A 16,559-nucleotide genomic window follows, 5' to 3' on the forward strand; every position below is an offset into this window, starting at 1 on the left:
ATAGCCAGAGGAATGTTGAAAAAGAATAGCAAAGCTGGTAGCATCACAATTCCGGACTTCGAGCGCTATTACAAAGCTGTAATCATCATGACAGTATGGTACTGGCACAAAAACAGACACATAGATCAATGGAACAGAATAGAGAGCCCAGAAATGGACCCTCAGCTCTATGGTCAACTCATCTTCGACGAAGCAGGAAAGAATGTCCAATGGCAAAAAGACAGTCTCTTCAACAAATGGTGTTGGGAAAATTGGACAGCCACATGCAGAAGAATGATACTGGACCATTTCCTTACACCACACACAAAAAGAGACTCAAAATGGTTGAAAGACCTAAATGTGAGACAGGAGTCCATCAAAATCCTAAAGGAGAACACAGGCAGCAGCCTCTTCGACCTTGGCTGCAGCAAATTATTTCTAGAAAGATCTCCAAAGGCAAGGGAAGCAAGGGCAAAAATGAACTACTGGGACTTCATCAAGATAAAAAGCTTTTGCACAGCAAAAGAAACAGTCCACAAAACCAAAAGACAACCGACAGAATGTGAGACGATATTTGCAAATGACATATCAGATAAAGGGCTAGTATCCAAAATCTATAAAGAACTTATCATACTCAACACCCAAAGAACACATAATCCAATCAAGAAAGGGGCAGAAGACATGAACAGACATTTTTCCAAAGACATCCAAATGGCCCACAGACACATGAAAAAGTGCTCAACATCACTTGGCATCAGGGAAATCCAAATCAAAACCTCAATGAGATACCACCTCATACCAGTCAGAATGGCTAAAATTAACAAGTTAGGAAACAAGAGATGTTGGCGGGGATGCAGAGAAAGGGGAACGCCTCTACACTGTTGGTGGGAATGCAAGCTGGTGCAGCCACTCTGGGAAACAGTATGGAGGGTCTTCAAAAAGTTGAAAATAGAGCTACCATACAATCCAGCAATTGCACTACTGGGTATTTACACCAAAGATACAAATGTAGGGATCCGAAGGGGTACGTGCACCTCGATGTTTATAGCAGCAATGTCCACAATAGCCAAACTGTGGAAAGAGCCAAGATGTCCATCGCCAGATGAATGGATAAAGAAGTGGTATATATATGCAATGGAATACTATGCAGCCATCAAAAGAAATGAAATCTTGCCATTTGCAACAACATGGATGGAACTGGAGGGTATTATGCTGAGCAAAATAAGTCAATTAGAGAAAGACATGTATCATATGATCTCATTGATATGAGGAATTCTTAATCTCAGGAAAGAAACAGGGTTGCTGGAGTGGTGGGGAGTGGGAGGGATGGGGTGGCTGGGTGATAGACACTGGGGAGGGTATGTGCTCTGGTGAGTGCTGTTAATTGTGTGACACTGTTGAATCACAAACCTGTACCTCTGAAACAAATAATACATTATATGTTAAAAAAAAAAAAAAGATAGTAGGAAGGGAAAAATGTAGGGGGGGAATCGGAGGGGGGAGACAAACCATGAGAGACTATGGACTCTGAGAAACAAACTGAGGGTTCTAGGGGGTAGGGGGTGGGGGATGGGTTAGCCTGGTCATGGGTATTAAAGAGGGCATGTATTGAATGGAGCACTGGGTGTTATACGCAAACAATGAATCATGGAACACTACATCAAAAACTAATGATGTAATGTATGGTGATTAACATAACATAATAAAAAAATTCTCTATGTTATAGGGCATGGGAAAATTTCTGCTACTTCTGTGCCATGCTTAATACAGGGGAATCTTTTGCAAGGCTGCCCATGATCTCCTGCATCTAGACGTGTCACATGGCCGTTTTTCTTCAGGCCATTGTTGCTTCCTGGAAGTGCCTCTGGGAAGCAGGGCTTAGGCTTCCTCTGCTCTTGGGGACCACAGACCTATTCCTTCCTTCCAGTTTGAGGGAGTGTCTTCCTAGATATTTCTGGTTTCTAGACATGTTGGTAGACAAGTTTTGTTTTCCACCCTGCCTTCTTATACCTCTCCTGAGGCAATAGCAGGTAGTTAACTAAGAACTTGACTGAGGGGCAAAGGAATTGGAAAAAATAAAAGCAAAAAGGAGTGTGTGTGTATATATATATAAATATATATCTCAAAAGAGATCCCAGCCGCATTTGTAATTGCTTGTTTAACATCTGCCTTTCTTGGTTATCCTTTAAGTTCCATGAAGCCTGGGATAAGGCTTTCTAATCTCAATGTCCAAATATTGCCTTGTTCCCAGTAGAATGCTATTAAATTCTCCCTGAAAAATGAATGAATAAATGGGAAAGAAATTCAGAAACTATGAAGGATTTATGGAAAGTATAATGATGAAGAGTATAGACTCTAGAGCAGATGGCCAGGGTGTGCATCTTGGCTCCTCTACTTACAATTAGTTAGGTGAGCAAAACCCTTAACCGCTTCGTGCCTCAAATGCCTCATCTGGCAAATGGTTGTTGTGAGGAGTAAAAGAGTTAACATTTATAAAGCTCTTAGGATAATCTCTGGCACATAGTATGTATCATGTGAATGCTGATCACTGTCATTACCACCATCATCATTATTTATTATCTTTATTGTGAAGAACCTCTAAGACAGGACTGTTCTCTTGATGTTCACTTCAAGAGAGTTGTTCTGATTTGATGATAGCTAAATTTATATAAATAAAACTGACACAGTTTTTATTTTTGTGCAGTCTTCCAGACTGCAAGGCTGTTTTATTTTTCTTCCCTGTATCCTGTGTCTACATTTCTCTGGTTGCCTCAGGGCAGAACAATACTTCTTTAGGACTCTTACCTCTTTTCATGGGCTCTCATCTTCTGTTGGCCTTTCTTAACTGTGTATCTTTAGCAAACACTACAACAACCCATGGAATCCCTTATGAGATCATACATAACTAATGGAGACTTTCTCAGTACGTGTAATTTAGGAGGCTTTTCTTATACTTAACACTTGCCAGTGTTGAAGAGTATCTGCCATCTTTCTGCTTATTCACAAATCTTTTGCAGTTTGTGTTTACTTAGCATTTTAGTAGCTATAGTATTTAATGACATTTGTCAATGTGGAGATCATACTGTTCTCTTTCTCTTCTAAATAATTTTCAAATTCAGATGTATCATTTATATATAAAAAGATAATTCTTGGAGTGGCTAGGATTAACATTTATGATAGAACCCAATAGCTTGGAACTTAGAGTATCTATAGAAAAAAGAAATTAACTTTTTGAGCCAATATTATATTCAAACTCAGAAGGCTAGTTCTTCCCATAATTAATATTTCCATAAGCCAATCTTTTTCCATCAGTTATAAATTCTGATTTTCATAGGCTCATGGTATTTGGTTCTTCAAAGGATTCCATTAGCTATTTAGCTTCGTGTAGTTGATTTTTCTATTCAGAGTATACCATTTACTGCAATATGAAATGATTTAGCAGCAAATTCCTTTCTCTTAATTTTTTTTCTTTCCCTATTTTGCTTTCTAGCAGTTCCTGCTGTTAAACTGAAGTTACTCTTTTACCTAAATATTTTTGCATCCTATTACAATGTTTCCCCATCTGGTCTCTCTTAGCTAGAAATTGTTCTATCAACTTCTAGAAATATTCATCTTTATTTATGCTGTACACATACCCACTGTAATTGTTGTGTTGTAATGCATGATATATTTGAGGCTAACACAGTCATGATACTATTTACATTATGGAGAAACTCGGGGATTTTCATTTCTCAGCTTCCAATGTGATTTGCTCTTGAGGTTCCTTGTCCACTTTTATAATTAATAGTTTAATTTTTCCTTTATACCTCTACAACCTCAGATATACTCCCCTGTGTATATCAGTGAGCATCCACTGTTGGTGGCATTGGCCACTGTTAGCCTCTAGATTACCTCTCAGTGCAACAGTGAGTGGAGGAATTCAGTTCATGTATATTTATTTATACAGCACAATTAATTAATGCAGTTTTCATTAATGAATCATTTTGAATCATTGCCTGTATAGAATTTTTTGTGAGGTGAGTTAGCATTCCTCCTACTTCTACAACCACACTTACTATTTCTCTTTGTAGTTGCTTCTTCCTCTGCTCATCCCTAAATTGAAGTCTTTCCAAAGAGTTGTTTTCTAAATCTGCTCTCTCTGCAGCCTTTTTACGTGACTTCAGCAGCCCTTAGACTTGTGAATCCCACCTCTCTCCTGACTATTTTATATGCATATCTAACTGCCATGCCTTGGCTGTTCATAGACACCTCAATTCAATAGGTCCCTAACTGAATTCGTCATCCATAACCACCTAGCTGCCCCAGAAAACCCATTATTTTCTAGTGTTTCCTCTACCATCCTCCACTACTCGGATGAGAGACCTAGGGCCACTCACTGCTCCTCCTTCTCCCTTTTGCTCTCAGCCAGACTACAGGTCCTGTGAATCCTACCTCCTTAATATCACTTGAAACTATGGATTTGTCCCTTCTCTAGTTCTAGGGCCCAGTCCCTCAACTAGACTATTGTAATATTTTCCTAAATGGGATCTCTGTCTTTAGTATTCCTCTTGCTGTACTAACTCCCATCCCCTCATTCACATGGCTTGGGAAGTCTTCCAGGGTTCCTCAAACCTGCCATTAGGTACACTTTTATGTACTTTGTAGCCCCTCTCCTTCACCAAAATGGTCATGCCTCCATATGATTACTGCCTGCTTCTTTTTTCCTATTTCTCCTCTAGATGTTGACCCCTGTGAGCTTGTGGTCATGCTTACCATTCAATCCCCTCACCTAGTACAGCAAATGCTACACAGAAGGCACTCAATAAATACTTCTTATATATTGTTGATATTTCTAATATTCAAACTGTAAAGGTAGAAAGAAATTATAAAAACATATCCTACATGATGACAAAGTCTGGAATTAGAAGTCATGGATTAAATTCCTGGCTCTAACATTGCGTTATTGAATACTTTTGACAAAACACAAAGTTTTCTCACTATAATGTAATCATCTAACACCATCACTGAGTATACAATAAATAATAGCATCTTGAATTTATGACTTCTAAGTAGTTAGGAGCATGTCTTATGAAATATCTATTTGTTCAGCATTTCTTTGGGATAGGCTTTCCTCTTTGCTTCTACAAGGTAATGAAGGGACATGAAACTCCTCCTAAAATGATGTTAAAACACTGGTCTGAGATTGTAACCTACTTTGAGGAATGTCAGGAAGATTCATGAAGTTGTCTGTGTAGGCCCTCAAGAGGAAAGTAGGTTGTGTAAGGTAGTTTTATACTCTCGTACATCCAATTTCTTAAGAATTCAAAATATTTGGGAGTGAAAATTGTACACATTATTTCAGCATTTCAGCTTATTCCTGGACTCTTTCTCCATGTTTTTCCGGAGACAAATTTTTTTTCCCACACCCAATTGAACCATCTGTGTACCAGGCAAGCTTTCCAAGATGTAAAACCAAGTGAAATATGTCCATTCCATTTATTTAGAAAGGACTATGACTAATGATACTGTGGAAAAAAAATGGCATAGTTAATGAAAAAGTACACTCTGTGTGAACAGCCAGGGAAGCCTAACTGTTATGGCCACATAAAACCATTACTTACAGATAAGTATTCGGCACCAGTACTTTTCAAACTTATCCTCCAAAGACCTCCCGTGGGAAGGAGAGGATGAGTTCAGTATCTACCTGTAATCTAGAGGTATCCCCTGTGGTATGAGGTTCTCTACCACCAGAAAATGGTAAAATTTTTAAAAATTTGTACAAATTTTGCATTCTACCCCGTAATATGACAATGTTTGATTTACATAAAAAAATGTGAAATTATTTAATGTTTATCAAACTTGAATCTTAAGAAAGATGTGCCATATTTATTATTGTCTTTAAATAACCCTTATCTACCCCCCCACCCTCCCCCCGCCCAACACTGGCATGTACCCTTCAAGCATTGCCCAGGTTTGAAAAGCACAGGGTCCTAGCATATTACGGCCCAGGCCATGGGACTTTTGTTAGAATTTAAGAGAATTCTTCCACATGTCTCTGTCTACTCTGTTTCATATAAACTTCTGAAGTCCTTTTGCCTAACTCACTAATAAAATCTTCAAAATGTAACTCTAAGCACCTAATTGGTAGCATTTTCTACAGTTAAGATGATTGAGGAATATAAAATTAGCTTCCTCAAATAGAGATTTTCTGTTTGATGAAAAGGATCTGTCCAAGGAGAGAATTACCTATCCACTTTCCTCTTTAGATATCACCAACACTGGAAACCAAACTAAGAAGTTATAAAACCAGTGCTTTTTGTGAGCATTTAGAAAATATGATCAAACAGCAAGCTGGTCATGCTCAGATAGGAGTACAAGAAGTGACTATTTATACATTCAAATTTCAAAACATTTGTAAGGCCTACCATGTATGTTATTAAAAGGCTTTTAATTTTAAATTATTTTTGTTAGATAATCCTGTTCAAAGTGACATTATGATTTATTGCCACTAGTCAAGATTCTGATCCCTCATAGACTTCTTGTTTGTATCTGTTTTTGTTCTTTGTTACATAAATATGAGATTTATATATAAAATTCTGACTGTGTAATATAGGGCTAATGAGTCACAGATGGAAAGATGCTGGCACATTACCATCTAATAACATTTTAAGCTCATATTCCATAGTAAAACAAAAGCAAATTGTACACATCTGTTTTCCAACTTGTAGTATTTCTGAATTTGGGTAGCGTCTATGTTTCAAGGACTTTTACTTTGGGAGAAGAAAAAGAAGACACAGGTCACCTCAAAATTACCCAGAAACTTAATAGCCTTATCAGAAAGGATTTGGCAAAACAGATAAGATTTCCCCTGCTTTGCTTCCTGAGAAGTCCCAGCTCTAAGGAATGAAACACAAAGGCATTAGGGCTGAAGAGATGTCTTCATACCACAGACATAATTTTATTGGTTCTTTTAAAAAGGAAAATATATCCCGAATAAGGGGGAAATAGGGGAGAAAAACATACCACGATTAATAAAATTTAAAAACTAGAAACTTACTCGCCTTCACTAAAAATATCCTCAGAATAGATTTGAGTGGAAGAGGGGAAGGGCAACGAGGAGAGAACGTCTAGGAAGCCTGCAGTCACCTGAGGCCATGGAAGCTATGGTTGCTGTTTATTTTATTTATATGATAAACATGTTTTGTGTGAAAAAAAAATTGGAATAAAAGGCTCCAATATCTCATTTTGTTGGAAAAGAAACAGAACAAAGGCGAGAGTTCTCTCTCAGACCTACCCAATTGATAATGCCTGTGAACACGAGTTAGCACAAGTTAGTGAAGTACGAGTGTCTAAAACATCTCTCCCCCGTTCTCCCTGGTTAAGGAATTCAAAAACCACTTTTCTGCTTCAAGGGGTTGTGTGAACTGTCAAGTTCTTTTGGAAAAGTTACGTGACAGAAGCGATTACCGCTGAGTGTGACCATAAATCCCTCTGACATGAAATACGCATGTTATAAGAGACAGATTTCCATCCACCACCTCTGCAGGAATTCCTGAAACAGGAAAGACCTGAGAATCATCGTATGATTGGAGAGAGAAATTTTGATATGTGGGTGGTAAGACTATCTTTTGTGAGGAGGACTGCATTTATTCTGAGGAATATTTCTGATCAGACCGCAAAATTCTGTTCACCGTTGTCCAAAAAAGAATTAATATGTGTTATGTCCTGAGTTGTAAACAGAATATCAATGGAAGGAAATTACAGTGTTGTTTTCGTAACAGTGTCTGCAGTTATCTCCATATCGTGCTAACATTTTGTATGTAAGATTCCAGAACTGTTAAGAGTGTGTACACAGATCCCAGTGTAACTGCCACAAGGGCAAGTTACAATGAGTTCTCAATCTGGCCTTTCCACTAAAGGAATGTTTTGCTGGGGGGCCTCGTGTGTCTGATTTCCTGTACAGTGTGTCAAACAAGATAAGACTTAAAGCCGGGACAGGGTGGTCTTAGGTACATGCTCGTTTTGTTTGTCTATCAGTGGGATGTCTGTGTGACGTTTTGTGTCGTGTTGTTTTGGTACTGTCCCACGTCCATAGGGTCTACCAGGCTTCCCCACAGTTGCTGCTCTGCACAGTAATCAGATCCTCACCGTCAAGGTTTGTGGCTGACACCCATGCTGCTCAGTCAGAGCCCGCAATCAGCATAAGAGTGAGCAAGAACATCTAAATTGGCTTGCCAAGTCCAGTTGCTCCCTTTCACCATATGCATTGAGGTCTTGGATCCTTGGGACCTCACCTACATCAACGAGGTGAAATAGCTATTGAGAGGGAGAATCGTGAACATAGAAGAGAGAAGGATATTGAAGTCGAGCAGGGATAATGAAGAGAGGCAGGCATGACCATCTAGGATGGTGCCACACCTCGATGGTTTGATCTGCATGCATGCCAACACTCTGTGACATTTTTCGGTCAATTAAAGAACCCTCAGGACTCTGGACTTCAGGCATTTATAAAATGGCGGTTGCGTTCATGCCACGTTATGCTGGTTGACAAGTCTGACGGAATTGGAACTGGTGCTTTGTTTCCGGACTTTCTGCTCAGTGTGCAGGGTGCGGGTGATGGGAGCGTTCCTGCTTCTTTCATACACTGCATTAAAGAGGCCTAATGCCCACGGCAAAATGATGGGATACACAAAAGACTCCTCTCTAACTACAAATCTGGTCTCGCCATCCCATTTTCAGGTTATGTTTCTTACAATAAGAGAAAGTCTGACGTCAGACACAAGCACCAGTTCCATTTTGTTTAATGATCATTCTAAGTCTAATGTGTATATCTTTATTTCTTTCTTGGGGCCTTCTGATGTCTATTCTCCAACTCTCTCACCTCTGAACTTCAACCTTTGACCTCACCTGACTGATCAGATGGTGTTTCCTAAAATCAATCATGGGTTTCTCTCTGCTGATCAGCAGCTCATTAAACGCCGCCTCATTAAGGTAGTGCTTCTTCTTGCTCAAGTCTGATTTCTTCTTAACATTCAGTTATTACTCCATTTACAGTTGCTTTACCATTTATCTCTCATGGGTGGGGGTATTTATTTGGAACTATCCTGGAGCAAAACTATGTCTAGGGAGCTGCATTTGTTTGAAATGTATATGGAAGTACCAAAGTAAAAAGGCAAGAATGCCTAATTTTTCCTTAATTAAAAAAAAGAAAGACAGCTGAAATTATATCCAGTAATAGATCCAGTTTCTAAGCTCTCTTGCTTTGGTAATTTATCAATTATTACACAGTTTGACAAGAGCTTGTATGTTTAATTTTATAAGTTGTGAAAAAGTAAACACATTTGTCCAACCACAAATGCAGCCATTTTATTAAACAAGATGAATATAACTGATGCAGCAGTGTCATGAATCAAGTTATGCAAAAGTTTTATACCAGCTCTGACTATCATGATAACTTACACACTACTTCCAAAAGCTGAGAGTGCTGGTTCCTGAGCTGCTTTGATTTTAAATAGCATTGACTCAGCTCGCCCAGCATGAATATTTATTTGCTCCCTGCTGGCAGGCAAATTGCCTACAGGCTTCATGTTTCTGATTGTTCTGGTTCTTTTCATAGTGTAAATGTGGATTAGATAATACAAATTTAAAGTGTTGAAAAGAAGACCTGGGTCTTTATCTTTCATGGCCATTGTTGGTCTGTTCCCTTCTCCATTACAGGGTGACCAAGGACAGGCTGGGCCTCCAGGACCCCCAGGCCCCCCTGGCCCAAGAGGGCCTCCAGGGGACACAGGGAAAGATGGCCCCCGTGGAATGCCAGGAGTGCCCGTGAGTTGCATTTTGGATCCATTTGTTTTAAGGGCTGAGAACTGGGATGGAGTGGGGTAAGGAGGGGCCTTAGGGGGTTGCAGGGAAGTGGGGTGAAAGTCCCCAAGCAGAAAGGGCACTGCCAGCAGGATTCTGCTTTACCACTCAATCTCTGGGGAACCCACACGAAACACAAAGAGAGACCCGGAGAAGGCAACTAAACTGGTTTTCAGGTAAGCCTCAAGAAGTCCATGATTGAGCATACCTGATCTCACTTGTGTCCTGACTATGTTAGAATACATCAGTGCCTTTGGCTTAAATGATGGGAGAATAGCTTGAAAATCTAGGTGAGAGATTGGCAACATTCTCCAAAGGATCAGTGGCAGACAATAAAGTCCCATATGAATTATGGAAAGCAAAGGAGGTAAATCTTCTTAAAGTTTACTCTCTTGTAAATAAATTGACCAAAAAAGAAAAAAATGCTAATAAAACAGTAACATTAATGGTTAAAACATCAGGAGGTCTGATTTGAATATCATTTGTCCTTTATATGTGAAGTTTATTAATAGAAATGATTTTAAAGCCATCTCAATACTTAGATCTAAGTACTTAGTCACTAAGATTGATCAAGTGTCAGTAATACAGTAGTTATGTGGTTTGATTTGGTAGAGACAACCCAGCAATTGAAAGAAATATATGGAAAAGATAAAAAAAATTTATACTTATATTATGGCCTTAGGACTTGAAATTCAAATTTATTGCTGAATTAATTTATTTATCTATTGCTTTGACTTAAATTATTTTCATGAGTGTTTTCATAGTACAAAAGAATGAAAATAGTTATCCACAAAGTAGAAAGTTTTTAAAACTAAAGAACCAAAAAGAAAAAAAAAATAAGCCATAGTCATTAATGTTTTGGTGTATTTCATTTTTATATTCATATATTTACATATTTTTTTCAAAGAGTGATTCTCTTTGTAAGAATATAGGGTACTTTATGGCTTTTCTGAGACAATCTCTTGGAAGCCCCATTTCCCTTTCTGAAAGTGGCTGTAAATTTGTCATTTGAAGTGAGGGATTGACTCCCAACCTATGACTGGTTGATTGTTAGGATGGCTTTCACTGAACCATCAAAGGTAGTGGTTTCATCTTGAAACTGCTTTCGAAGGTCTGATATTTTCCTGGAATGATATCCCAAATGATAGAGACAGCACACCTTTAGGGATATTTAAAAGCTCCCCAAATAATTGCTGGTTGCCAAGAAAGATACAATGAGTGTTTCTTCAACTAAGAAGAGTAGTTAAAACCATTTTGGTGGTACAAAATTAGATCATTGGGTATTGTATACTCTACAGGAAATTCAAAGTATAGATTACTTTCAAGAAATAAGATAAAGGTAAGGTATGACAACCTGTAAATAATTGAAAAATTATGTTATCCCCTAAATGAATATAGTTTATTCATCTGAGTAAGAAATGGAGCTTTTACATGGAAGTATGAATAGGGTTTGTTTTTTTTAATTCCACAAAGAGAAATTAAACTGTATTTATAGTCTCACAGTTAATTTTTATATACCGTCATAACCACTAGAAAAAGGTTTTATAAAAACAAACTGAGAAATACTTATTTTTAAAGTCCAACAATTTCTATAGCTATCAACATTACACAAATGGTCTTTCCAAAAGCTATCTGTTGCCAATAACTATCAATATAATAATATGACAATAAAACATAATAAGGAATTTTATATGAATCTGAGTATTAGAAAACTATGATAGTGGTATGATACAGCACAAAATTCTATGTATTTTAACATATGCTATTATTTTTAATAAAACATGTTATTTCAGCCATCATTAATCCAGGGAAACCAAAATTCAAAATCAATCTGCTCATTTTATTATTTAATTCCTGTACTAAGAGCAATTGTCTCTCTGTCCTGTATATGGAAGTTCTGAGTTCTCATAAAGAGGCCTAGGTCATCATCTTTATGTCATCATGAACAGAACATAATAAATGAGATGTTACTGGAATTGCAATTAAATATTTTTCTAGGACTATTTATTGACTTACAATATAATCACCCCTACTAGTTTTATTTAGAATACATTCTTGGCATAATTCTTAAATCTCTGCTGTGATCTAGACTCATTTTATTGAATCCTAAAATGTTTATAAAATGCATTTGAAGAAAGAACTTGGCTCTCTTTTTATTACATTGTGTTTGCATTTCTCTACTTAGCCTGAAAAGTATATTTGACATTCATGCACCCCGGTGGGTATTGTGAAAGAGAAAAAAAAAGATTGAAATTGCTTTTTAATGTTTACAGCATAAATAAAAATTATCACTATTCTTTTTTAAGGGTGAACCAGGGAAACCAGGAGAACAAGGCTTGATGGCAAGTATCTCAGTTTCTTTTTCTATACTAAAAATAATGGAAGTCTAAGTTATTTAAAACTGTGGTCCAGATTGTGGATAAGGAAATAGTGAGAGATTTCAGGTGGGAGGAATGAGAGACAGTGAGGAAGGTCAAAGGATGGAATTTGCTTTATTCAGCTGCTGTAAGGAAGATTAAATTCAGGGATATGCATATTAGCTTAAATAGGAATGAGTCTTCAGTTTTCAAAAGTCACATTCAGAGGAATATGACTAACTGTGAATTAGTGTAGTGAGGCTTCCACAGGGATTCAAGGAGTTTTTGTTGTTGAAGGGTTCCCCCAGAAAGAAACAGTTGTGCCTTCTTGATCCCTGTCATTAAAAAACATCATGAAATGATTCCACATGGACTTGCCCATAGACATGCGTGTCCCATTCGTCGTGATTTGTTTATCCTTTGACAGTGAAAGAGAAGTTGGGGCAGCTTGCTGAGCCTTGAAGAGTAGAATTCCTTCAACCTAGCTCTTCCTGTCTCTTCCTCCCTATCTCTGGAGCCAGGTTCTGGGGAACACAGGTTGACCTTCTAATGACCCAGATTCCAGAAGACAGCTAAGTCTCACACTTGTCCTGGATGTAGTGATCACAATCAACTTGATTGTGTGCCTTATACACAATGTGCAGCTTGCTACTTACAGGTGTTTAGGGTCTAACATGTATTTTTTAAAAATTAGTTAGCAAGGCCCTAACCCACAAGAATACGGCAGTTGGTCAGGAATTAAAACAAATGTGTGAATGGGTTAAAGGTTAAAGGCTTCTCCCTGAACAGGATGCCTTCAAAAGCCCTCCTGGGAAAAGACTCACCAAGCTGTAGTCCTAGCTGTGGTGGAGTTGGCTTTGAAACATGACTGGTGAAAGGCAAGTACCCTGAAATGGGGTCTGTCCCCTCCACACACACACACACCTGGAAATTCTTTGTTCCCAACCTATGATATCAAGATAGAGAATTGATTCAGATGACTTGAAGGTACTATAATTGATTCTTTTTTAGAAAAATAAAATGAAAGAAAAACAACAAAAAAGATAATGTGTGAAAATTAAACAAAACATATGTCGTCAGTGGTAACTTTGGGTACAAGCGCGGCATTAGTTCTCAGAGTTACAGGGGCACAGGGGGTGAAGGATTCTTAGAAAACTGCAATATAAATTTTGAAACTGCCTTAAGCAACTGAATGCAGCTGTAATTTCTATCCTGGATGATGGTCAAAACATATTTCTCCCAAACATTCTTACATGGAAGGCTACTTGGGATTCTCAGGAGCCCATGTTTGTCCCCAGGTATGCACATTCTCCTCAGATTTTTATCATTGCCATTGGCTTTCTACCTTGATGCCCAATGTAGCAGTCTAATATATGAAATTCTAAAATAAAGCAGATTTTTAAAAAAATTAAAATCTTATCTTCCTTAGAGTCATACATATACTCTAGAATATACTATGTGAATCACAATTTAATGTCATTTCTCTACAATTCCTAGCTTAATGTCATTAAATGTAAATGTTCCACTGGTCCTAAATGAATTATGTTATCTTAGTTTGCTTTGATTTCCCATTTCAGATAGCAACTTTTCAGGTGAAGATGATCCCAGATGTTTGTTTGTTTGTTTTTTATAAACTTTTCCTTCTCTTTAAACTCTTCTAATTTAGTTCATATTTTCATTTTTAGAATGCAGCTAGGAAACTTAATTGAAATCACAAATGTTCAAAGGATATTTGTAATGTAATGATATTCTTTTTTTTTCTTTTTTCCTTTTTTTATTGTTATGTTAATCATCATACATTACATCATTAGTTTTTGATGTAGTGTTCCATGATTCATTGTTTGTGCATAACACCTAGTGCTAATGTAATGATATTCTAAAGTGCTGTACTGTTTTTAAAGATATAAAACTCTTTTTTAAAAGAAAACTTCCATAATATATATAAAGAAATGTAAACAAATCACAAGTATACATCTCAGTGACTTTTCACAGTGAGCATAACTATGTAACCACAAACCAGAGCAAGAAATACAATATTAGCATATCCCAGAAACCCCCCTTTCCCCTCCAGTCACCATCCGCCTCTTCCCAAAGTTGACCACCATTCTGACTTCTGCCACCATAAATTAATTCTGCCTGCATTTGAATTTTATATTAATAGAATCATACAGTATGTACACTTTTGTGTCTGGCTTCTTTTGTTCAGCATTATATTTGTGAGATCATCCACCTCTGTTTTAATAGCCTTCACAGCTGCTTAAAAAAATTAGGAGGAAGAGCCTTACTTCCTTGACTAACCTGTTAAAACTACATCACTCAAATAGCAGTAAATGAATGAAGAGTCTGTCTGACCTTGGGCAAGTCACTTAACCTCTCAATTTCTCATCTATAAAGAAAGGATAATACCCTCTCTGCCTCACTTATAAGGTTGCCAAAGACAAATGCAATAAATTAGGGGAGAGCACTTTAAAATACATAATGAAGAACTATATGAGTGTGTTATTATTATTATCACTCAGTTGTTCCCCCTAGAGTAAATTACAGGTGAACACAGATTTATATAACAGATGTATTCCTGTAAAGTTCTATATGAATCAGATTTTCATAAATCAACATATCTTAAATGTTCTGGGGAATTTTGCTATTTAAAGCAATCCCATTCAGAGTCTTTTTGTAAAGCAATATAATCCTCTAATTCCTCTTCCCAGCAAACTGAATTTTTATATCTTATATTTGCTTAAAGTGAAATATTTCTATGGTTTAAAAAACTATCATTCTCAAAAAACCACTAGTTATATTTATTAATTCAAATAGCACCTAAATATTTTAACCCATCTCAAAGAAAGAAGAGGATCCTGGAAAAATAATAGCAATTTTCATGGGAGAAAATTTTCATTGGAAATTTTTTTTCTTTTAAATAGTGTGTGTGTGTGTGTGTGTGTGTGTGTGTGTGTGTGTGTGTGTGTGTGTTTGCATGCTAATTTTGACTCAAAGTCTGGTAGGGAGAAAAGTACATTGCATCAGTAGTTCTGACCTCAAAACTGCTTAGGAGTGTATGACTATAGTCTGTGATCTTTTTTACTGATCTATAACATATAAGCAGTAATTCCTAATTCATCTATCTCACTGGATTATGGTGTGAAGCAAATGAAATAGTAATAATATGAAAATGCTTTGTGAACTACAGAGAGTTCCATAAACCAGAATATTGCTCATAAGATGAATCCCTGCTGACATAACTTAGCATACAGAAAGAATGTAAGGGCTAAGAACAGTGTGATTATAGCTATCAGTTAAATTGCAGCGTATCAACTACTGTGATTGATAGTGCAACTTATTCCTTTGGTCGTATTTGCTGTTGTCTTTTTTTTTTTTTTTTTTTTTTTGGCCTTCTCCGATCATCTTACATTATCAGTTTTTCATAACAATTCTCTTCTCATCCACCAGTGAAAACAAGGAAAGATAATAAAAAGCATGGCTCTCATCTTTTTCACAGTATGCAAAACTCACTACATTTATTGCTTTGTATCGTGGAGGAGTATTTGCTTATAAAAGGGTCTTGAGGGGCACTGGAGAACTTTTTAAAATGTAAATAGTTTCTGATGATGACATGAAAAAACCTGGGAACATTCTAAAATTAGCTCTTACAAAACTGTTTATGAGTGTGTCAGGTGGGGAATTAGTTTTCATAATCCAGGATATATATTTTATATTGCAAAAAAATCATCTGAAGATTAACAGCATCTCTGATAGAATTAAAAAGAAGGCCTGCAGCTCAAGCAGTTCCACATTTATTTAATCCTGCTGTGCATCTATTCTGTAAACATGACCTTTGGGTTTTTTGAGAAGTTCAGGATGAGATTTTAAAAGATGGAATCTCGAGCTAAAATAAATTGGACTCCATTTAAATAAGAAGAGAGTGGCTCTGAGTCATAAAACTAGACCCAAGAATCAAAGGAAGGACTGACCACAATTGAAGTGCTAAAGTTCTGAAACCTAGCGCAAGTGATCTTTATTTTTCAAGTTCTTCAGAGGTTTAAATAGTTGTTCAAATACCATTTTTGAAATTAGCTTTTCTTTTGATAGTCTTACTATTTCTTTCATTGGCAAATACAGGAGTTCTCAGAAACGTAAAAGATAGATGTTTTATAAATATCTTATTAATATGCCAATTCATCCCAATTTCCTGGAAATTATTCTGTGGCCCAAAGTGTCTACATCCAAGGCTTTATAGACCAAATCACTTTCTCTACTCTGAAACCCTATCTTCATCCCTCATTCTCCTCCCAAATATATGCAAACTCCATAGCATATCCATTCATCTCTTTCTGAATTATAAGAGTATTTCAAATGTCATTCATTGGGCTCTGGTGGTGTCAGAGT

At 37.0% G+C, this 16,559-nt stretch overlaps 1 protein-coding gene across 1 annotated transcript in view; it reads left to right on the top strand.

Moving 5' to 3' along the window:
* COL25A1 (collagen type XXV alpha 1 chain) overlaps positions 1 to 16,559 on the top strand; it is a 452,975-nt gene that overhangs the window by 329,740 nt on the left and 106,676 nt on the right. Inside the window, exons 8-10 of the mRNA XM_028121315.2 lie at positions 8,878 to 8,949; positions 9,676 to 9,783; positions 12,126 to 12,161. Of these exons, the coding sequence (XP_027977116.2) occupies positions 8,878 to 8,949; positions 9,676 to 9,783; positions 12,126 to 12,161 (216 nt within the window). The remainder of the gene's footprint in view (positions 1 to 8,877; positions 8,950 to 9,675; positions 9,784 to 12,125; positions 12,162 to 16,559) is intronic.

Source organism: Eumetopias jubatus, unplaced genomic scaffold, assembly GCF_037043125.1.
Source record: "Eumetopias jubatus isolate StellerSeaLion01/CBP00866 unplaced genomic scaffold, mEumJub1_p1.0 scaffold_2, whole genome shotgun sequence".
NCBI lineage: Eukaryota > Metazoa > Chordata > Mammalia > Carnivora > Otariidae > Eumetopias > Eumetopias jubatus.